Source organism: Carcharhinus amblyrhynchos, chromosome 3, assembly GCF_965287045.1.
Source record: "Carcharhinus amblyrhynchos chromosome 3, sCarAmb.v2.hapA, whole genome shotgun sequence".
Taxonomy (NCBI): domain Eukaryota; kingdom Metazoa; phylum Chordata; class Chondrichthyes; order Carcharhiniformes; family Carcharhinidae; genus Carcharhinus; species Carcharhinus amblyrhynchos.
In genome coordinates, this window is record NC_137326.1 from 116,372,154 (window position 1) to 116,396,418 (window position 24,265).

Genomic DNA, 24,265 nt, shown 5'->3' on the forward strand with positions numbered 1-24,265 from the left:
TTCGAAAAATTTACAGGAACTTTTCTTGCGGGCCTGAGGTAGGGAAAAGTATACATTAGATGAAACTAAATTGGAAGGATAAGATGTATTTCTGCTCTTTACAGAGAAGGAAGAAATTCCAGCTTCACCAACCAGCATGGGCTCTTCCTCATCCTCTGGATGGGAAAGGCAGAGTGTCCTAGATGGTAAATAATGCATTTATGTTTAACAATTGCTTTGCCATAACCTGCATTTCTTCCCCATCAGATCCTTACAAAATTATCATTGTTTGAACAACATATTAAGACATTACATGGAAATGTTCCAAATGTGCTGAATACACTGAACAATAATTCATGACGTTTCTTTCACAGTTTACTATGCTGCATATTTTAGAAAGACTGTTGGTGTGACTATCAGTAAAACCTCAAAGCTTTGAAATAAAGCATTTCAAAAGATATCGAATCACCTCGGAATGAATTGGTTGTTATCTAGGCAAACAAAGACGTAAAGGGGTTATCACTGTGAGCAAGGAGGGGTAAGAAGGAATTAGGGTGAGTGAGTCCTGAACACCTTGGGCGGAATCTTGTTGAGGCATCCAGGATTTGGCCTATCGGATGGAGAGCTAGCTTAAGACCAGTGCTGCATTTTTTTGGAAAAGCCCACCAAAACACAAGAGAGTCAGGTAGTAGTGAAGCCACTAGCAGGCCTTCCCCTGGAATCGAGACCTTGGGGCCGGAAACCTTGCCGAGTAAATAACAAAAGTAGGATGGTGGCATTCAGCAGGCCAAACCCTATTCCCCCCTCCTCCTGAGTCCCTCAGTCTGCCAACTGAGTGTCTTTGATAAAGGGGCCCACTACCCCAGAGATAACAAGATGGTGTTAGTTACTATGCACACTGCATGGCAACAGGCCCCCCTGCAACTGGGTTAATATCAACACCAGCAGGATGAGGCTCTCAAGTGGTTACTAATGGGCTATTTAAGGCCTCATAGGCACCAGGGCAGGAAGATCAACCATGAGCCTCAAACCCAGAACTTAATTCTGGCAGAGGCAGGAATATGGTGAAGTTTAGGTCTGCCTCCATCTCATTTAATTACATGTCCTTCCCACCATCAACACACTACAGGAGACTCCACCCTTTGTTTCCAGAAATAGTGAGTTAAAGATCATGGTCTTATTTAAGGGGAATTAATGCAAATAAAACACTTGAAGTATAAAAGGATTTAAGGCAAGGCAGTGAGAGAATGGAATAATATTCATTTTAGATTGCTCTGACAAAGAACCAGTATGGACATGATGGTCTGATTGAATGGCCTCCTGCTGTGTTAGAGCAACATTTGAACTTGCACTGTTCTAATACAAAAGCAAAAGGTGCCATTAGTTGAGAGAGTAGGAAGGATTACATTCCAGATTTGTGTGTAGGGCAATGCCACTAATTTGCCACAGCTGGAGTATTGTGTGCAGTTCTGGTCACCTCACTATAGGAAGGATGTGGTAGCACCAGAGCGGGTACAACGGAGGTTCACCAAGATGTTGCCTGGAATGGAGCATTTGAGCTATGAGAGACTAGATAACTTAGTTTGTTTTCTTTGCAGCAGAGAAGGCTGAGGGGAGACATAATTGAGCTTTACATGATTATGAGGGATATGGACAGGGTAAGTAGGAAGCAGCTGTTCCCCTTGGTTGAGGGGTCAATCATGAAGGGGCATAGTTTTAGGATAAGGGCCAGGAAATCAGAGGGAATTAGAGATAAACCTTTAATAAATACTTGGATGAGTACTCAAAATATAACATTCAAGGATATGGAACAAGTGCAGGAAAATGGAATTAACACACCTTTAGTGGCAGATATTATCGGTGCAGACTCGATGGACTGAATGGCCTTTTCAGTGCTATATGACTCTTATTGTGCAATGAGCCAATAGTGAATTGACTGAAATGAGCTTGGTCAATTAGGAAAACATTTCCTCTTGCCCAAACTTTAGATTGGTGTTTAGATATGTTGACCTCCTCTGGAGACGTAACCAGTAAAGCAGATGTCTAGATGGCACTTCTTGATCTTTCTGCTCAGAGTTAATCTTGTAAATATTTCAGTAATTAAATTGCTCTTCTTTAGAATGATCTATGTTGGTCTCTGCCTCCTAGTTTTGAATATTGAACTCCATTTGCATACCTTGAGTCTTGGCAAATTGAGACAAACAGGTCCAATTGGGAATGCAAGTGTATATTTTGATTAACTTTGTGAAAATTACAGCAGTTCTGTAGTCATGTATAATCTTGCATGTTGTCCTAGTAAGTGCATACTTCTTCCCTTGAACTTGTTTACGGATTTAATTAAAACACCAATACTGACTGATGAAAGAAGAAACTTATTAAAGTTTTAAAATGTTATACATACAGGAGTATATAGCAACTCAACCTCTGTTAAGAAGCTCCATCTTGCAGACTTCCAACTTGTGGACATGAAACCAAACCAATTGTTTAAATTATAACATTGATAGAATGAGGATAACTTTCTACCTTCGTGCTGACAGTTGATGATTCACCAACACATACCGACAGTTCATTTCATCAGTTGCATGTTTGGAAAATACTGACACGAAGGGAATGTCCCTGAGTCAAATAATCAAACGGATATTAAGTAGTCAAGATAAATTTGTATTCTTGAATTGGGGTAAATCAACTAATCGCTCAACAGAATTTACCCTTCTATACATCTTCAGCTCAACTTTCACCTGAGGGAACATTCTGAGCTATAAGGTCAGAGGAATATTGCTGTTTTTGGAGGTGGGAGGCAATGAACAAAGTGTATTGTGTAAGAGGAGTATTACACATTGGTATATTTTAGCTTAATTATACTTTTCCTTATAACATACACTAGGTAAGCCTGGCTACAACATTACTGAGACCAAAGCAAAGTATTGCAGATGAAAATCTACGATAAGAACTGAAAATGCTGGAAATTGCTGGCAGGACTGGTGGGATCTTTGGAAAGAGCGACAGGGCTAACATTTCAGATCAATTACCTATCTCTGCTTCTGTCTTCACAGATTCTACCTGACTTACTATTTCCAGCATTGCTTTTTAAAATTTATTCTTTGTAGGATGTGTGTCATTGGAACGGCCAACATTTGATGCCCATCTCCAGTTAGCATTGAACTGAGAGGCTTTCTAGGCCATTTCATAGGGCAGTTAAGAGTCAACCATGTTGCTGTGGATCTGGAGACAAATGTACATAAGAACATATGAACATAAGAAATAGGAGCAGGAGTAGGCCATCTAGCCCTTTGAGCCTGCCCCGCCATTCAATAAGATCATGGCGGATCTGAAGTGGCTCAGTTCCACTTTCCCGCTTTCTCCCCATAACCCTTAATCCTCTTGCCTACCAAAAACCTATCTACCTGCATCTTAAATATATTTAGCGAGGTAGCCTCCACCACTTCAACGGGCAGAGAATTCCAGAGATTCACCACCCTTTGAGTGAAGAAGTTCGTCCTCAACTCTGTTCTAAACTGCACCCCCCCCCCTCTTTATCTTGAGGCTGTGCCCTCTAGTCCTGCTGTCCTTTCTGAGCGGGAAGAACCTCTCCACCTCTATCCTATCCATCCCTTTCATCATCTTATACGTCTCAATAAGATCCCCCCTCATCCTTCTAAACTCTAACGAGTACAAGCCCAGTCTATTCAGCCTCTCCTCATAGCTCAACCCCCTCAACTCCGGTATCAGCCTAGTGAACCTCCTCTGCACTCCCTCCAAGGCCAAAATATCCTTGCGCAAGCGCGGCGACCAAAACTGCACACAGTACTCCAGCTGCGGCCTCACCAGTGTCCTGTACAGTTGCAGCAAGACCTCCCTACTTTTATATTCAATCCCCCTCACTATGAAGGCCAGCATCCCATTTGCCTTCCTGACCACCTGCTGCACCTGTAGGCTGGGTTTTTGCGACTCATGCACAAGGACCCCCAGGTCCCTCTGCACCGTAGCATGTTGCAGCTTTTCGCCCTGTAAGTAGTAGTCCTTCCTCCCATTATTCCTACCAAAGTGGATAACCTCACACTTGCCAACACTGTGTTCCATCTGCCAGGTCCTCGCCCACTCGCTTAGCCTATCTGGATCCCTCTGCAGACTTTCCACATCCTCCACGCAATTTGCTGTTCCACTTATCTTTGTGTCATCAGCAAATTCCAACACCTTACACTCGGCTCCCTCCTCCAGATCATCTATATAAATGGTAAATAGCTGAGGCCCCAGCACCGATCCCTGGGGCACTCCACTAATCACCAACCGCCAATCCGAATAGCACCCATTGACACCCACTTTCTGCCTCCTATTTGACAGCCAATCCCCTATCCACGCTAACACCTTACCCCCAACTCCATGCCCCCTAACCTTCTGTAACAATCTTTTGTGCAGCACCTTATCAAACGCCTTCTGAAAATTGAGAAACACCACATCCACCAGTTCCCCTCTATCCACCGCACTAGACACATCCTCATAGAATTCCAATAAATTCGTCAGACACGACTTCCCCTTAATGAAACCGTGCTGCGTCCGCTCTATCAAACAATTCTTCTCAAGATGCCTCTTTGATTACAGATTCAAGCATTTTACCTACAACAGACGTTAAACTAACCAGCCCATAATTCCCTGCCTTTTGCCTGCTACCCTTTTTAAACAGTGGCGTAACATTAGCCGTTTTCCAATCTTCCGGCACTTCCCCGGAATCCAGTGAGGTTTGGAAAATAATCATCAAGGCATCCACTATCACCTCTGCCATTTCCTTCAGGCCAGACCAGGTAAGGACGGCAGATTTCCTTCGCTAAAGGACATCAGTGAACCAGATGGGTTTTTACAACCTTCGACAATGCTTCATGGTCACCATTACTGAGGCGAGCAATCAATTCCAGAATTATCAATTCAATTTTAAATTTCACCAGCTGCCTTGGTTGGATTTAACCTGTGACTCCAGAACATTAACCTGAGCCTCTGGATTACTGGTCCAGTAAGATTACCACAATGTCATCATCTACCATTTCTCCTTCTGAGAAGGTGCTTCGATTAAAACTGCATTAGATAGTTACATTTTCAACTTGCCATCCAGGTACAAATTTGTGATTTATGGACTAGCTTATCCACTGTGCAAATCACCTGGCTTTCTGTTCTATTAAAATCAACTGAAAGAAAGATTGCGCAGTTCCTTTCAGTGGGCAGCCAATTCACAATGTAGATTTGATGCCCAGGCAACAAGTCTGAAAATCTACCATGTGTGAATTGAAAGGGAAAGAATATCTGGGGTGAAAATGTGTGCATTTATAAATGGTAAGGATGGCAGTCTCCTTCTTATTAAAGGACATCCATGAATCAGATTGACAACAATTTCATGGTCATCATTAGACTCTTAATGCCAGATTTTTTATTGAATTCAAATTTCACCATCTGCCATGGTTGGATTCTTTATCCAAAATTTCTTTCGACTAACTGTGAGTGTAAAACTGGCAGCACCATCTGAAGTTAGTGGTTTAAATCACTTTGTCAAATGGTTCCCAGCCCAGTGCAATTGTTCAGGCGAAGTTAGACCTACTGGACAATGGTAAATCCTTACCTGGGAACACCCCCCCCCCCCATCTGATGTTACGGAGCCAGGAAGTTCCAGGTCATCAAGTTTTTCATTGTTGGAGACTCTGGGGAAGAATGAAAAACAAGACATTGCTGTCTGGGGGTACAAGGGCATTGGAGGTTCCCTTTTACAATTACCTGAGGCACCATGTATAATGTGTACATTCGGGCTGAGATTTGGTGTTTGCTGAGTTTGTGGCTCACCAGAGCTGGATTCTCTGAATTGTGATAGCTCCTGCCATCAAGGGACTGGTAACGATGGTGGGGAGACCATGAACATGCTGCAAGTTAGCTCCTGAGAGACATTGCTGTCTTTAAAAATTGGCTCATAATCCACCTGAGGAACCCAGCCCTCTTAACAAACAGCTCACAGTTACGTATTTGTAAGGCTGAAGTATACTGAAGCATACATTTAGCAATAAGCAGTGTGAAGGAAATGTTTCACCACACTGGTGGTGCTCCACAGTATCATCCATAGTGCAAGTTGGTATTTTGTCTGATGCACAACATTGTTGTTGAAAGTGAAGCATGGTATTTGCTGGAAGTGTTGTAAAAATCGAAGGCAAATCGGCACAAAAGGAAGTATTTTGTCCTATTCTTTCACTCTGTAGCAAACAAATCCTCTTTTTTGAAATTAAAAATGACTGCAATAACTCTAACCATTGTTGCGCGATTACTTTTGTTGATGTAAAGGTGTGCAATTGCTACACTCCGAAAGTACTTTATTGGCTTTATTCCATGCATGGAAACATGCGATGGTTGTGCAAGGCTCTGTATCAAAGCAAGTCTTTCTTTTCACCATTTTAACATTCTGCCACCTCTCCCTAGTGGTATCAGTGAATCAAATCCGTTCTTATCTCCAACTCTCAGTAATGCAACAGGCGATATGGAGGATTGCTAAGAGGTTTCTTGAAGATTGACTTGCAATATTGTCAGTGGCCTTGCCTCTGCGGAGCCTGTGCAGCAGGAGCCCACGTAATTCTATTTCTGAGACCTCCATGCTTTGAGATGATTGTCTTGCCACCTCAAGAGGTAACCAAATAACATTTTGGTATAGCTTTATCTGCCAGAATTCTGTACATACATTTGCACTCCTCATCTATCCATGATTTCCTCTGGGAAAACAATCATTGCTTTTGTACATTGGAACTATTTTATTCTGCTTTTAAAAATGTTGGCACTTGACTGCCAATTTTGTTAAGAGAAACATACTCTTAAATCAATTTAATAAAAACAGTTACTTAACTATATAGAAATGTGGGTTTGTTTGAAGACTACATTGAAGAAATTTACTCTGTGTCCCTATTCCATCAGTGTGATGACAGCAGGGCAGGGCTTCCACCTCCTGACTAGTTGCACCTTGTCAGAATTGCTGGGATCAGCTCCATTTCGACAAATCAGCCAGGGGTACTTCTACTATTTATGGTTCAGTGAGCTGCCTGCAGGGTTAAGAAATCCTGCAGGAACCTTGCCAGCATCAGATTGCTGGTGGTGCCAGATAATAATGGCTAAAAATGTGTCTGGCTTCTAAAAAGGCCATTTTTCCAGGATTACTGGTTGCAGACAATCACGTCAACCCCTGGGGAAATATGTTAGCTTCATAAGCAAGAATCCAATTTTCTGAGAAACCAGAACATCAGAGGCTAATTTTCTTCTTATCAGACTTGGTGAGTTAACTAAGAGTCCATTTTATTATTTTGACTGCATTCTTGTAAATTCAGCTTACTGGTCAGGAAGGCGAATGGGATGCTGGCCTTCATAGCGAGGGGGATTGAATATAAAAGTAGGGAGGTCTTGCTGCAGCTGTATAGGGCATTGGTGAGGCCGCAGCTGGAGTACTGTGTGCAGTTTTGGGCGCCGCACCTGCGCAAGGATATTTTGGCCTTGGAGGGAGTGCAGAGGAGGTTTACTAGGCTGATACCGGAGTTGAGGGGGTTGAGCTATGAGGAGAGGCTGAATAAACTAGGCTTGTACTCGTTAGAGTTTAGAAGAATGAGGGGAGATCTCATTGAGACGTATAAGATGATGAATGGGATGGATAGGATAGAGGTGGAAAGACTCTTCCCGCTCAAAAAAGACAGTAGGACTAGGGGGCACAGCCTCAAGATAAAGGGGGGGCGGTTCAGAACGGAGTTGAGGAGGAACTTCTTCACTCAAAGGGTGGTGAATCTCTGGAATTCTCTGCCCGTTGAAGTGGTGGAGGCTGCCTCGCTAAATATTTTTAAGAAGCGGGTTGATGGGTTTTTGATAAGAGAGGGGATTAAGGGTTATGGGGAGAGGGTGGGAAAGTGGAACTGAGCCACGACAGATCAGCCATGATCTTATTGAATGGCGGGGCAGGCTCGAAGGGCCAGATGGCCTACTCCTGCTCCTATTTCTTATGTTCTTATGTTTCTTATTTCTTAATATTACCACAGTGTCATCATCTCCCATTTCTCCTTCTGGGAAAGTGCTCTGATTAACATGTTAAAATAGCATAAGATAGCTGATTACATTTTCAACCAGATGCAAATCTCTGACTTATGGACAAGCTTATCCATTGTGCAAATCACCTGGCTTTCTGTTCTATTAAAATCAATTGAAGGAAAGATTGCGCAGTTCCTTTTAGTGGGCAACCAATTCATAATGTAGATTTGATGCCCAGGCAACAAGTCTGAAAATCTACCGTGTCTAAGTTGAAAGGAAAAGAATATCTGGGGTGAAAATATTGTGTGTGCATTTATAAATGGGTAAGGATGGCAGGTTTCCTTCCTATTAAAGGACATCAATGAACCAGATTGACAACAATTTCATGGTCATCAGTAGACTTTTAATGCCAAATTTCTTATTAAATTTAAATTTCAGCATCTGCTATAGTGGGTTTCTTTCTCCAAGAAATATTTTGAGTAACTATGAGTTACTGGCGAGATGGATACAGAACCGGCTTGGTCATAGAAGACAGAGTGTAGAGTGGAAGGATGCTTTTCTGAATGGAGAACTGTGAAAAGTGGCATTCCTCCGGAATCAGTGTTGGAACTTTTGCTGTTTGTAATATATATAAATGATTGGAAGGAAAATATAACTGGTCTGATTAGTAAGTTTGTGGACAACACAAAGGCTGGTGGATTTGCGGATAGTGATGAGAACCATCAGAGAATACAGCAGGATAAAGTTTGGTTGGAGACCTGGGTGGAGAGATGGCAGATGGGGTTTAATCCGGACAAATGTGAGGTAATGCATTTTGGAAGATCTAATAAAGATAGAAAATATATAGTAAATGGCAGAACCCTTAAGAGTATTGATAGGCAGAGGGACCTGCATGTACAGGTACACAGGTCACTGAAAGTGGCAACACAGGTGGAGAAAGTAATCAAAAAGGCATATGGCATGCTTGCCTTCACTGGCCAGAGCATTTTCTTGATGCATCTAAGAAATTCCAGCCCCCTTAATAAAAGACTTACAAGTAGGTATTTGTAAGGCTGCAGTATAGTAAGCAGAAATTTGAACTTGTTAAAGCAATGGCAAATAACCTACATCAAAAGTGCTTCACCTCCAATAATCATCTTTTTAGGCACATGTGTATCAAGCCAAGCTATGTGGAATGGTAACATTTTGAGAGTTTATAGAAAGAAGGAAGAAATCTAGAGATGCCTATATCCTGAAAGAGGCTCTTCAAATTATCATGGCTGATAGGAATGTAAAATTCCCACCATGGGTCAAGAACAAGTGACCAATAAACAGGTTCATGCATAAGAGGAGTCAGCCTCAGTTATTTTGCAGCTACAACTTTATGACTGCTTTTTCTGGCGTTTTGAACACTGCTGAAATGTTTTTGTTAGTTCTTGTGTTCTCCAATTCCAGAAGATGACTGGACAAATTCAGGTGAACAAAACCCTTCTCCAAAATTACATTCAAAAAACATGGTTGGCAGTACAGCCAATGTAAATTAACTTACAGGTCCATGTGTAAAATGGGAGGGAATGGACAAGTCACACCATTCCTCACCTTGACATTGCTGTATGCTGCTTTCTCAATTCTAGCCGAGCAGATAGAGCGTTTGAAATCTGTGACCTATACAGCAGCCCTTTCTCTCTGCAAAATGTTCTCATGCAATGCATACTGTTCTTTTCTTTGCTAATGAAGATGATCTTGAACAGGAAACAGTGCACATGGACTGGTGGTGGGACTCTAATACCTACAGTGAGGGGCTCATCATGGAGACCATTGCCTGGCTGGCTGAAGTTTGTGGAGACAGCAATGCTCCTGGTTTGTGCAAATATATTCTCTTTGTATGGCAATAACTTATAGTTTAGTCAAGATTAGATCAGTTTATGTGCTTTTCCATGAAATATACATGTCCTTTCACTGCAACAATGTGAACAACATTGCCCACACACTTATGCAGTGCCATTTTCCTTTTTTTTTTACAGAAAGCCCAGATGCCCAGGAAGAGGAGTTGGGCAGCTCTGCACAACAAGGCTTAACTGAACACTTTGAGCCATCCATAACACTTGAACCAGGCATCAGCCCAGTTACAGATACTTCAAAGAGACTTAATGAGTTTAAGAGGGAGGCACAGAGTGAGTCATTCATTGTGGTTGAGGAAGGCATGGAGACGTGGCTGAAGCAGAGCTACAGCTGTTAAGAATCATAGTTGCAGCATGGAAAAGGGCCATTTGACCTGTCATGTCTGCGCCTACTCTCTGCAAAGACACTTCACCTCGTCCAACTCCCTTGTCTGTAGCCCTTCAGTTTTGTTCCTGTTCAGGTCATGATTCAGTTTTCTTTTGAAAGCCACAACTGAACCTGCCTGCAGCACATGCTCAGGCAGTGCATTCCAGATCTTAACCACTTGCTGTGTGCAAAACGCGTTTCCTCATACTGAGGTTTAGCGTGACTAAGAATCGGAGTCTCTGCCGAGTTGCTTTGCAGTTCTAACCTTGTACAGCCACTGCTGAACCTGTTTCCTTTCATTCTGCATGAAAAGACATTAGCTTATTTGGGTAATGTTACAATTTCTACAACCGAGTTGCAGTTTCTACTACAAGCCTGCAGCAAACGTCCACTGCTTTATAGACTGTGATTGACCATCAAGTGACATCATTGCCATCTGGGAAGAGAGAGGTCAGACACACAAATGTCAAGCACAGTTTGTGCATCTTTCTGCTGATGGCAAGTTATTTGCATCCACATTTAAAAATGTAATAAATTTGTAAAACACCAAGGACAATCCAGAGAATTTGTAGCAGAGCAACTTTCTGCTCACTGAGATTAGTGATGTCAGGATTTGGCATCCAAAATGGCCACTGTCCAGATCGGAAATGATGACAGTCTCCCAATCTCCAATTTCTTGGCAGCATACCTGAGCAGTATTGTTTAATGCATCAACTTCTATATGCTTAAGCATCGGTGTTTTATGATTCAATTAATTGGTATTTCTTAAGGTAATTTTCAAATAGGAAAGACTTAGCAACTCAAAGACACCTTCAAAAGCAAAAGCAAGGCAAATAATTCACAACAATAAAGCAACAATCATTTTAAGGAAGTATTTATGGATAATTCAGAGGCAAAATGAGTTTGTAGGATCCATGCCTATATGAATAAAGGTAAAATCGCCATAGTCCCAGATCACCATAGGCCATTGAGGGGGAGAGCTGACTGGTGATGATTTAACCTAAGGATTACCACACCTTAGGTGAGGGGTAAGTTTGAGAAGAATAACCTCAGCCTGTATGGGAATTGAACCCACATCATTCTGCATCATGAATCAGCTGAGCAGCTAACTGAACTAACATTAAACAACTGACAAATAGATCAAACAGAAAAATCTGTCAAGTAATGTTTTCGCTTGGGTGCCCTGTTTCACCAGACTAATAGATGCCTGAGCTCTCAGCCAAGAATGTATAGTAAGGCTTTGGCTAAGAGTCCGAATATCCAGTAGTCTGTTGAGGCATATGGCCAAAGAAAGGCTTTGCTTGATTGACAGCTTTTTCTTTAACTTCTATTTCTTAATTCCTCAATGAATATTTACACAAGATAAAGTGAAGTCAAGTGTTTGAAATTTCTGCTATTGATACTTTCAAGGTCTGGTTGAATGTCACTTTGGGTTGTAGTGAAAACATTCTAACAGAGTTATGAACAAATGACTTTTTTAAAAGAAAGTGTTTTCACACATGCCACTGTTCCTCTTAAACACATTGGTTCTGGAAAGATTGTGTAATGGGTGAGGGGGCATGGATGTGCCGTAGCTTGACATGGAGAGTATGAGGGGCCATAGAGATGGGTGGGGTGGGGGGACATGGACATGGATGATATAAGGGGTAGATGGAAGGGCATATGTTGGGGTGGAGTGTATGGGGTCCCACCGGGATGCATGGAGAGGCATGGGGGTGTGTAAGAGGTGAGGGATAGAGGGCTGTTTTCTGTTTTATTATTAGCGGGACAAAGTCTCAGAGCACAGATGTAGGCCTTTTAAACACTGCACTTTGGCATTCAGCAGCTCATATGCTGCCTCTGAACTGTTTCTGAGAGTGGTGGATGGACGCCAGTTAGCATCCACCCCACTGGAACCAAAACCCCACCTTTGTAGGCACCTTCCTCTGAGCCAGGCACACTGAGCTGGGACATTTTCCCACCCCTGCTTCTGACTCCCAGGATAAAAATCCAACCCAATATTTCAGGTTGATGACCCCTTCATCACTGAAACTTTGTTTCTCCCTCCAGATGCTGTCTGTTATACTGGATATTTCTGTTTTTATTTCTGAATTCTCACATCTGAAGTTGGGGCAGGATTTATGGCAAGACTCATAGCAAACAAAGTCTAACTACTCAGCAAACAGGGTCTGGTTAAAAACACACCACAGCAAACAACATGTAGAGGCTGTTTAAAAAGAATCTCTACAAACAGCAACAAACAAATGACCAAAATTGCAGCAAGATGGGCAATTTTTCCAGCTAACTGCTGTGAGTGGAGGATAGTTCAATACAAATTATGTGTGTAAAATCAATCCCACTTGCTTGCAACAATGGTTTATGGGAGATTACCCAATTACCTCCATCCTCACGAGGGGGTAGTCATAGAATCCTACAGTGCAGAAGGAGGCTATTTAGCCCATTGAGTCTGCACTGACCACAATCCCACCCAGGCCCTCTCCCCATAACCTCATGCATTTATCCTAGCTAGTCCCCATGACACTAAGGGGCAATTTAGCATGGCCAATCCACCCAACCCGCACACATTTGGACTGTGGAAGGAAACCAGAGCACCTGGGGAAATTCACGCAGACACAGGGAGAAAGTGCAAACTCCACACAGACCGTGACCCAAGCCGGGAATCAAACCCAGGTCCCTGGCTCTGTAAGGCACCACTGCTAACCACTGTGCCACCATGACACCCCCTACTGATGTTACTACATGCAGTTGTATGCATTACTTAATGTTAGATTGGTCAGCATTAGCTGCTGGGGGCCCAGGGGAGCTTTATATCAAATTTGTGTCAATATGCAGGTTTTAAAATATTGGAAAATGAAAAGATAAAGCATGGTTGGGAATTTAGGGATTTTTTGATGATGAATCTTTCACTATAATAGGTATTGGGAGTGAATTGTTTATATATTGGTGCATTGAAATTGTCTGCTTGGATAAAGCATCGTTGCATAACTTACACACTGTACAATGTCTTTTCCTTGGACAATTCTTATACGTTATAGAAATCATCAACTGTGATGCTCATGATTCAAACTCTTGCACACCACCTCCCTCTACTGGTGGGACAGGTGAATCTGATACAAATTTCTCCATGAAACTAATGCTGGCTTCAGACTTGATCTACAAAATGGACTAAGTACCGGTGGGGGGGGGGGGGTCATATTAATAGGTAGCTTACTGTGACTTTTAAGACAAACTTGCTTGAAGTTCTGCTGGTTTTTGCTAAACTTTTTATTCTATCAGCAATGCACAGCGGCAGCAAAGTGTACCATATACAGGAAGCCTGTTAGGTTGAACGTAGCTTTGTAATTTGCAGTTATCCATTATTTGGCATATTTGATTATGTGGAATGAGTGAAAGGTGTTTCAGTGAACTCCAAGTCCAAACTTTTGGATTGTTAATTATTTATTTTTTGGTTTAAATGTAAATGTTAATTCTGGAGTCAATAAGAATCGTGGGGGGAGGTGGGGAACATTTTACCGGTTAAGAGTCATGCCTAGCACAAAGGAAAGTCATTGCGTTTGTTGGATGTCAATCAACTCAGTTCTAAGCCATCACTCTTCAGAGGACACTGCATGATTTCTTCAGGGTAGTGTCCTGGACCCAACCATCTTCTGATCTTCCTTCCATCAAATGGTCAGAAGTTGGGATATTTGCTGATGACTTAACAATGTTCAGCTGCATTTATGGCTTCTCAGAGACTAAAGCAGCAAATGAAGCAAAGTCTGGACAATATCCAAGCTCGTGCTGGTAAGTGGCAAATTTCATATGTGCCACATAAATGCCAGGTAATGGCCAACTCCAAAAAGAGGGAATACAACCATCTCCCCGACATTTAATGGCATTACCATCACTGGGTCCCCTGCTATCAATACTCTGAAACTAAACTGGACCAGTCTTATGAATACTGTGGCTACCAAAGCAAATCAGAGGCTGGGAATTTGGTGATGGATAACTCACCTCCTGACTCCCTGAAGCCTGTCCACTGCCTATGAGGCACAAGTCAAGAGTGTGAAGATCAAGTCATGAGTGCACTCATCCACTTGGCTGGATGAGTGCAACTCCAACAACACTCAAGAAACTTGACACTGTCTAGGATAGAGCAGCCTGTTTGATTGGCACCCCATCCAACAGTCACTCCTTCCACCAGCAATGCACAGTGGCAGCAAAGCGTACCATATACAGGAAGCATTGCAGCAATTCACCAAAACTCCATTGACAGCATCTTCCAAATCCACGACCTGTACCAGCTGAAAGAAGAACGGCAGCAGATGCATGGGCATATCACCAACTGCAAGTCCCCTTCAAGCAGCACACCATCCTGACTTGAAACACTATTTCCTTTCCTTCACTGTCGCCAGGTCGAAATCCTGGAACTCCCTAACAACACCAGATGTACCTTCACCACATGGACTGCAGCGGTTCAGGAATTCAGCTCACCAACGCCTTCTCAAAGGGAATTAGGGGTGACTAATAAATGCTGGCGATGCCCACATCTTGTGAAAGAGTAAAAAATAAATAAAAAATAAATAAAAATCACTTTAACTATGCTCAATCTCCTTCCTGCTAAAGTTGCCCTTACCTCAACTGGGCATCAGGTTCAGCTTACCCAAACTAAAAGTCTGACACAAACATTGAAATTGCACCATCAAGATTTTCAAGTGATGTTAACAATCATCCCTAAAGCCTTTATTTAAATATCAATGGTTTGGCGCAGGTGAGTATAAAGTACTTATGGCAGATGTGTACTTATGAAGGCTTAAGGCAGATCATTTACTAACTTATAACCTTGAGCTGGGAAAATGTATTGTCTGCTATTTGAACTGGATGGAGATACAAATAATTCCATTGTTCTGGTGAGTGATTTGCATTTGTGAAGTGGAGGCAGCATGATGTAGATGTAAGGGCAATACAGTTGATTGTGAATCTGAAATGTTATAGTTTCAAATAACTATCACAGTTACATTTTGGTGGCAAATCGCCAGCTAATACAACATTATTTTTGAGAATCATTTCTACACAGACTAAGAACAGAAAAGTCCAGCTGTGAGTTGCTGACATTTAATTGATTTGTAGTTTGACTTCAATACAAATGACAGCATTTTCTTTAATCATCCAGGTAACGCACAGAGTCCTTCAAAAGTCTTGGTACGATCACAGAAATCATTTGAAAGTTTCTTTGGATCCAGGTACCCTGACTAATTTATTCTTAACAATGTATAGTCGAAGTGGCAATGATATGCTTCTTATCTTACAAATCGTGGAATACAGAATTTATTCCACTAGACAAAGTAACATCACTGCAAGAGTTAGATTCTGGCTTTCTATTGAGGATAATAATTCAATTAGGTGGATTCATTTTTACTGAGCGCTGTTGCAACAATAGTAACTCCTTTGTGGATACCAATTTACTGCAATTGTATAGGGCGTTGGTGAGGCCACACCTGGAATACTGTGTGCAATTTTGGTGTCCTTGTCTGAGGAAGGGTTTCCTTGCTGTAAAGGGAGTACAATGAAAGTTTATCAGGCTGATTTCAGAGATGGAATGTCTGTCATATGAGGAGAAACTAAGTTGGTTAGGATTATATGCACTGGAATTTAGAAGACTGAGAGGGGATCTCATAGAAACTTATAAAATTCTAAGAGGATTAGTTAGACAGGGTAGATTCAGAAAGAATGTTCCCAGACATGGGGAGTCCAGTCATAGTTTGAGGTTAAGGGGTAAACCTTTTAGAACTGAGGTGAGGAGAAATTTCTTCACTCAGTGGGTGGTGAATGAGTGGAAATCACTATCACAGAATCAAGTTGAGGCCAAAACTTGATTTCATGAAAAATTAGACGTAGCTCTTGGAGCTAAAGGGATCAAGGGATATGGGGAGAAGAAGGGATCAGAATACTGAATCTGATGATCAGCCATGATCAAAATGAATGGTGAAGCAGGTTTGAAGGGCTGAATGGACTACTGTTTTTAGTTTCTATGGTTCAAATGCTTTCTATCAGTAATATTTATTGCCCACCAAATGGACAAAACTACATACTATGTCACAAATATTAGCGTGCATTGTAGACACAGTTAGTTTTGTTTTATCAGAAAGCATAGGTACTAAAGAGGAGTAAAGCCAGGGTAACCTTGCTCCACTCCCTGAAATATGCTGCTCTGCTAACATGATTCCAGCTATTGATTCACTCAACTTGCTTTATTCACTCTACAAGGTTTAGCCTGGGAAGGTACAGAAGACCGAGTCAGACCGGAAAGTACATACCAATAAAATCCAACTGTCTGTCTGCCAAAGTGGATTCCTCTCCTGAAGAAGAGAAGAATGATTATCTGCCTCTGGTGAGAAAAACTGTGAACATCTTCTTGGAATTAGCTTTTGTGGATTAAAATGCTGAATTCTTTGTTTAAGGTCGGACAACATGAGCTTTTGCGACAAAGCAAATATTAATCTATGCTGCATATTACCCCTACAAACTGGCGTCATTGCTGATTGAAGTCCATTTAATAGTGGTGCAAATCAATCAGAACAATACCAGCTTCTTGCAACACACCATACCCAGTTAGTCTTAGCATGCAGTTTATTGCCTCCAATTCAATATTGAGACAGTCAACCCAAATAAGACTGAAATTGCTCCCTGATCACTGAAGATAATGAAAAGAAAACTCAAGGATGTTAAATGGAACAATCTAATATTTACCTATGGATAATATTGTTATGGAGTCAATATGTGAGGGACAATAACATGTTATGTCCAAGTTAGAAAAGCTGTGCCAAATCTTCTCTTTGTCCCACTCCTGTGTTGATTATGATAGAGTTTTAAATTTTTTAAAAATATGATATTGCCAATTCTTAACTGTATGTACTTAACTGTATATAGCTCGGTATAAGAATTAAGCCAGATAGGTTTCTTCAGTTAACAAGTGAGGAGTTAGCTTTATTATTAAAACTCACTCAAGTAAAGATACAGAAATTATTAACACAAAGATTTAAAATGCATGAATATATCCAACTTCCCAGCAAAGCAAAAAACACACATGCAACATCCCCAGGCAGGTACAAAAAGAAATAAAATGTTCACAGCATATAGATGTTCAAGCATGCTGGCATAGTGGTTAGCACTGCTGCCTCACTGTGCCAGGGATCCAAGTTTGATTCCCGCCTTGGGTCACTGTCTGTGCGGAGTCTGCACGTTCTCCCCATGTCTCTGGTTGGTCCAGTTTCCTCGCACAGTCAGAAAGACTGGTTAGGTACGTTGGTCTTGCTAAATTCTCCCTCATAAGAACATAAGAAATAGGAGCAAGAGTAGGCCATCTAGCCCTTCGAGCCTGCCCTGCCATTCAATAAGATCATGGCTGATCTGAAGTGGCTCAGTTCCACTTTCCCGCTTTCTCCCCATAACCCTTAATCCCCTTGCCTACCAAAAACCTATCTACCCGCGTCTTAAATAAATTTAGCGAGGTAGCCTCCACCACTTCAACGGGCAGAGAATTCCAGAGATTCACCACCCTTTGAATGAAGAAGTTCCCCCTCAACTCTGTGTACTCTCAGTGTACCCGAACAGGCACTGGACTGTGGGATTTTCACAGTAACTTCATTGCAGTGTTAATGTAAGCCTACTTGTGATATTAATAAATAAAACTTAAACAATTGGCCAGGTGCTCCTCCTTCAGGTGCCACATCCTAAAGATAATGTTAAAAACCAAGGTCTTCCATTGGATTGATCAGTTATGACAGTTGGCAAAGTACTGCAGTTTTTGCCATTGCCTTCTGCAGAATGGCTCATCAGGAAACACTCCCGTTCTTTAGCACCTCTTATCAAGCATATTGAAAGGATTTACAGACTGATAATCAAACTGTTTGGCCACATTATCTACACACCTTTTATGGCCATTAGGTGTTGAAGCAGGATTTGAGCTCAGAAATAGAGACACTACCGCTGTGCCACAAGACCCTGCCTGTATTAGCCAACCAAAAAGGGCAAAGCCAGGAAAATTATGAATGGATTGTCTGAATGCTTGCGCACTGATAAGGAGTTACTTTCCATGGTGGCTGCTGGTACTGTGGTTTCCCACTGAAGCAGCCACTCTCTAGTCCTGGCTGGGTGATTTTCTTTTCTCTTTAAGGTGGGGTGCTGAGTTGTAATCCTCCTTTAAGGATGCTCAGTTTGCAACAATGAGGCCTTCTGGTGGCTTCTCAAATCACAAACAGGGCTCAGCTTTGTTGAAAGAGATTTCAGAGATGGAGTTGGTAAGGCTGGAGCCCCTACTGTTCCTATGATAGTCTGTGCCTGTTAGTTCAAATCCAGTATATTTTATACCTAGAGTTGGGTCACATGTCCTCTTTATGGTTTCAATATGAGGCTTATCTTCACCATTGTCTTTGAGAATTCCATAGACTCTGTGGGCAGAATGTTCCTGTTCCGCCCACCATGGATTCATAGCAGGCAGGGGCAGACTATGAAAAGGTCCGTTGACCACAGGCAGGATTTTCTGGTCTTGGGGCGAGTGCAGTCAGAAAATCCCGCCCCATATTTCCAAACAGTGGCTTGTGGCCTTCCTAAAAATGTAATTTAATAGCTTATGTGGGCTAGTGTCATTTGTCTAGCACAACATATTGTTTTCTATATATCCAGCAGATGATTTCACAAATTAACATTCTATATAGCATATCTTTGTAACAAAGGTGACTGGTTAAATGATCATTCTAACTTCAAAATTCTACAAGACACCTCTATAATAATCAATCCCTTTGTAACCTTACATTAAAATGAGTTGAACATTACATCAAGTGATTTCATAACATTATTCCATAGATTTGTCACATAGGGAATGTGTGTGGATATTTATAATAATTACTTATAAAGCATCAGGTACTTCATATTTGTGTTGACTTTGAGAACACAGATGTGGTTTGGACTTGGGAGAGAATATTCTGGACTGATTTATTAAGGGAATTTAAAGACATGAGTAACATTTTATGATGATTTCATAATTAACCAAACAAATGACTTGAAAACATCTATGGGTGCAGTTTAGGATTTGGTCCAAATTGAATTTTCAGTTTTGTCAGAGTATGTTATAAATGTCTCTCATTTTCTCTAGTAAAAATTAGATTTAGGTTGGATTTGTTTTTAAATGTTTAATCTCCCAAGGATTTACACGTCAAAAATGTCCAAATAGGCAAAAGTCAGGTATTTGATACATTGGCTACAAATGTGACCATCAACATATATCCCAACTGAGGGCTCCTTGGAAAAGTGAAATTCATTTACAAATTGTGCGGAGGGTGTGGAGAGTATGCAGAAGGATCTAGATAGGCTGGGCGAATGGGCCAGGAAATGGCAAATGGAATTTAATGTTGGCAAGTGTGAGGTGGTCCACTTTGGTAGGAATAATGGTAGGAAGGACTATTACTTATGTGGCGAAAAACTGCAGCAGGCGACGGTGCAGAGGGACCTCGGGGTCCTTGTGCATGAGTCGCAAAAACCCAGCTTGCAGGTGCAGCAGGTGGTCAGGAAGGCGAATGGGATGCTGGCCTTCATAGCGAGGTGGATTGAATATAAAAGTAGGGAGGTCTTGCTGCAGCTGTATAGGGCATTGGTGAGGCCGCAGCTGGAGTACTGTGTGCAGTTTTGGGCGCCGCACCTGCGCAAAGATATTTTGGCCTTGGAGGGAGTGCAGAGGAGGTTTACTAGGCTGATACCGGAGTTGAGGGGGTTGAGCTATGAGGAGAGGCTGAATAAACTAGGCTTGTACTCGTTAGAGTTTAGAAGAATGAGGGGAGATCTCATTGAGACGTATAAGATGATGAATGGGATGGATAGGATAGAGGTGGAGAGACTCTTCCCGCTCAAAAAAGACAGTAGGACTAGGGGGCACAGCCTCAAGATAAAGGGGGGGGCGGTTTAGAACGGAGTTGAGGAGGAACTTCTTCACTCAAAGGGTGGTGAATCTCTGGAATTCTCTGCCCGTTGAAGTGGTGGAGGCTGCCTCGCTAAATATTTTTAAGACGCGGGTTGATGGGTTTTTGATAAGAGAGGGGATTAAGGGTTATGGGGAGAGGGCGGGAAAGTGGAACTGAGCCACGACAGATCAGCCATGATCTTATTGAACGGCGGGGCAGGCTCAAAGGGCTAGATGGCCTACTCCTGCTCCTATTTCTTATGTTCTTATGTTCTTAAGAGTATATTTAACTTACACTTTCTTATTTTAGGTGCACTTACAATTGGCCTCTGGAGCATTTCTCCTGAATGAAGCATTTTCTGAAGCTGTTCAGATTCCCTTGGACCAACTGAGAAGAGCCTCACCTTTCTCATGTCACCGAGCAAGCCTCAGTCCATCTTCACGCTGGATATCATCAGGTACATCAAGTAGCAAAAGTGACACTCTCCTCGGAAGGGAGATCTCCGCCCACAGTCAAAATGAGACCGAATCTTGTGCGAGTAAGATGAATGTCCAGTCAGAGTCTGAAAAGGATCAAGGAAATAGTGAAGGGAGCACAAAAGGTTCAAAGAAAATTACATGGTCACATCTTGAGGGTGTATTTGATTGCACTAGTCCTCCAGCAAGCCTCTACAATTCATTCAGTGCCAGCACTGATGGTCTGAGCACCACCTTCCAGCAGGTTGACAGCGGCAGGGGCTCTGAAACGGATCTATGTGAAAACTCACCAGTCGCCTCTGAAACTGGTGGCGTCTTTTACGAGTCAGCAAATGATCTCAATGCACACTACAATGATCTGGAAGGAATGAGCTGGGCAACTGCTGTGGCACTGGGGTGGCTTGAACATCAGTGTGCTGGTTACTTTCTAGAATGGGAGCTCATTGCTGCCAAGGCAGACACGTGGCTACATTCACAGCAGCTTCCCGAACACGTAAATGTCAATAAACTGAAGGGAGCAACGAGACATCTTTTCCTCTTGCTCCGTCACTGGAATGAGAACATTAAGCTCAACATGCTGTGTTATAACCCCAGTAGTATGTAAATACAGACGTTCAATGAAAATATATGTACTTTATAATAGTTTTAAATTGCAGCACAGAAAGTTAAATTATAGTGCCTGATTGAGGGAAAAAATCTAATAAAATATATGAAATTCTTCTGCACCTTTGGATAAGATGTAGCCTTTTTGTCATTAAAGTGAACATTGTGATTGCAGCATTCTATTAATTAAAAATGTCTGATGCAGATTTCAAAACGTATACCTCCTTTCTACTACGTGTATGAAAAAGATTCCGATACTGATGTTGAATTAAAAATATAATAACAGGCCTTGATTTATATAATAATCTTGAAATAAATAATAACATTGATTTTACATCACTTTTGGTGGAAATATTCTATTGCAACTTCAGTACATTAAGAGAGTTTTGGCAGTTAACTGGTACTAGTACTTCCCATTTTCAGCTCACCAGCAATTGATTCCTAATTCAAAGCTTGTTAACTTGTTGATTTTGACAGTTTACTTGACGCATCAGTTTTCACCTCAATCAATAGTGTGGTGCATGACAGTAGAATGGGAAATTATGGGGTCCAATTTTAAGTCAATAGGTTTTGAAGGATTTTAAATCGGGTCCTATCATTCTGAAAGGAAAACCAACAACATGGTCTGAATTTTAACCTGAAATAAGGGCAGCTTGTGTCCAGTGGGATTGGGAGCATGTTGGAGCACCTCCACCCATTTCCACTTTTAGGTAAGCCAGAAAGTGGAAAGGCTGCCAACCTGCTCCAAGGAGACAGGTGCAACTTTAAACATGATGAGGATACAAGCTTCATCATCATGTGGGTTTCCTATCTGCTGTTGGCTGGATCTCCCAGATGTCTAAAAAACTGACGGTTTTATTGAGGCAAGGACATGGTGGATTGAGGAGGTAAGTGCCTTCAGCTCTACCTCTTGGATTCAGGAAGATTCCACAATTGAGCACTCCCCACCAATGCCCCCCAACCCCCAACAAGATCTTCTCTTTAGAGGACTCCCATCACTAGCATGAAGCCCCAGTCTCTGATCCAATCCTTACTTTGAAGCATCTGATTTCTTCTTCATCTGCCTTCGAACACTGATCCTGCTATCACACAACAACGCAACCAATCAATCTTCCTGCTTCTGTCTGCTGACTTACCTTCTGCTGACTTGGTGTTACCATCACTGAATCCAGTCCCTCCACCACCAACAGTCATTAGCAGCATTGTGCACTATCTACAAGATGCACCACAATAATTCACCAAAGATCCTTAGACAGCACCTTCCAAACCCACAACTACTTCCATCTAGAAGGACAAGGGCACAAATACATGGGAACACCACCATCTGCATATTCTCCTCCAAGTCACTCATTGTCCTGACTTGGAAATTTATCACTGTTCCTTTGCAGTCGCTGGGTCAAAATCCTGGAATTCCCTCCCTAACCGCATTGTGGGTCAACCCACAACACATGGACTGCAGCAATTCAAGAAGGCAGCTCACAACCACCTTCTCATGGGCAACTAGCAATGGGCAATAAATGCTGGCCAGCCAGCATCGCCCATGTCTCACGAATGAATAAACAAAAACTTATCTAGCTGCCCATCTGATGAGTGACATTCCTGACACACAAGAGTGTGTAGAGGAATCCTGAATTGCTTATTCTCCATGATTTCCTAACCAACCCATTCCTTGTGTACTGGTCTGTAAAAGAAAAAATCTGCTTTCTTTCTATTCTGACAATTGGAAAAGAAAAAGTGCTGTCCGTCAAGCAGAAACGTAAGAATTATCTGTCATTATCAAATCCACACTGTTGACTAATAACAGTCAAAGTATACAATTTTGTATGATTATACATGATCATTCTCTTGGTTTTTTTTTCAACTAAAAGGCCAAGATCATCTGCTTCGGATGCAAATTGTGTTCAAAGTTTTGCTAGTTTAATGTTTTTTTTGCTCAATTTTTTGCTCATTCCTATCTCAATTCACTGAATACAAAATTTTCCATGAACAAGAACAAATGGTCGTTTCATCAAATACCAACAGAAGAGGAAAATAACAATTTTCCTCTTCTGCATGAGAACAAAGTGCTGATTTGTTGGCAAGTAGAGTCTGATTGGTAGAGGTGTTGCCATGGAGCATGCACCGGGTGACTGACAATTAACTGCCAAGCATTGTTTGAAATTTAAAGCAGGCAGTTTGACCCTGATTGGTCAAGGCCTTGCTCTGAGCAATGCCTTAATTCCTCAGGATCAAGGCATTCATTCAAACTCATTCCTCAAACAGATCTGTCATAGACGTTGCTCCCACTGAATTAATAACAAAGTTGTATTACATAATTTCTTCATTGATGGGATACTAAAACTTTTAGTTAATTTCAAAGAAATGGAAAACCAGTTTAAGTTTCACTGATTTGATAATCTTCCTTACTGAAAAGAACTGACAAATTATTTTGGCTGCACCAAAAGCCACCCTTTGGTAGGTCAAGGTTTAATTGGAATTATAAAATATAACTGTTCAGGACCACAGCACCACCTTGTGTTGAATGTGTGATCTATTCTTATTTTTAATATATTGTTCAGTTTAACAATCTGTAAAACATGCTACAATAACAACAGTATTCAGCAAATCCACAGCATCCATGGAATGACATAGAGAGTTAATTGGTGGAATCTTCTGATCCCACCAGCAGTGGGAATTTTGGCGAAAGAGAGGGTGGGGGGAACTTAAGTTGATGCAAGGACAAAAATTAGTTTCCATCGGTGAACTTTAGCAATTACGTTTTTGGGTCTCAAAAGGCATGTTAGATGAGAGTTAAACTTCCCAACAAACAATGTCAGGAAGTGCTTTACCATGCATTAGCATGTCATGCACATTCAGTAAAAGGCCACCTCACTGGAATTATGTTCCCTCTCAAAATTAATTCCCTACCAGAAATTAGAATGTTCACATTTAAGACTGTAAATAAGTGAGGTGCACCTGGCGAGCTTCATTTCTTCCATGACTTTTGAGGTGAGTATACAT

General features: G+C 41.7%; 1 protein-coding gene across 7 annotated transcripts in view; it reads left to right on the forward strand.

The window, feature by feature from the left end:
- vwa5b2 (von Willebrand factor A domain containing 5B2) overlaps window positions 1-21,599 on the forward strand; it is a 128,685-nt gene extending 107,086 nt beyond the window's left edge. For 5 of the 7 annotated variants that reach the window (XM_080185812.1, XM_080185813.1, XM_080185811.1 and 2 more), the window contains 6 exons: window positions 105-185; window positions 9,721-9,843; window positions 10,008-10,157; window positions 15,404-15,473; window positions 16,498-16,621; window positions 20,496-21,599. In XM_080185812.1, the coding sequence (XP_080041938.1) occupies window positions 105-185; window positions 9,721-9,843; window positions 10,008-10,157; window positions 15,404-15,473; window positions 16,498-16,621; window positions 20,496-21,266 (1,319 nt within the window). In that variant the 3' untranslated portion in view covers window positions 21,267-21,599. The remainder of the gene's footprint in view (window positions 1-104; window positions 186-9,720; window positions 9,844-10,007; window positions 10,158-15,403; window positions 15,474-16,497; window positions 16,622-20,495) is intronic. The other 2 variants (XM_080185815.1, XM_080185816.1) reach the window with 2 other exon arrangements.
- Window positions 21,600-24,265: the final 2,666 nt, after the last annotated feature.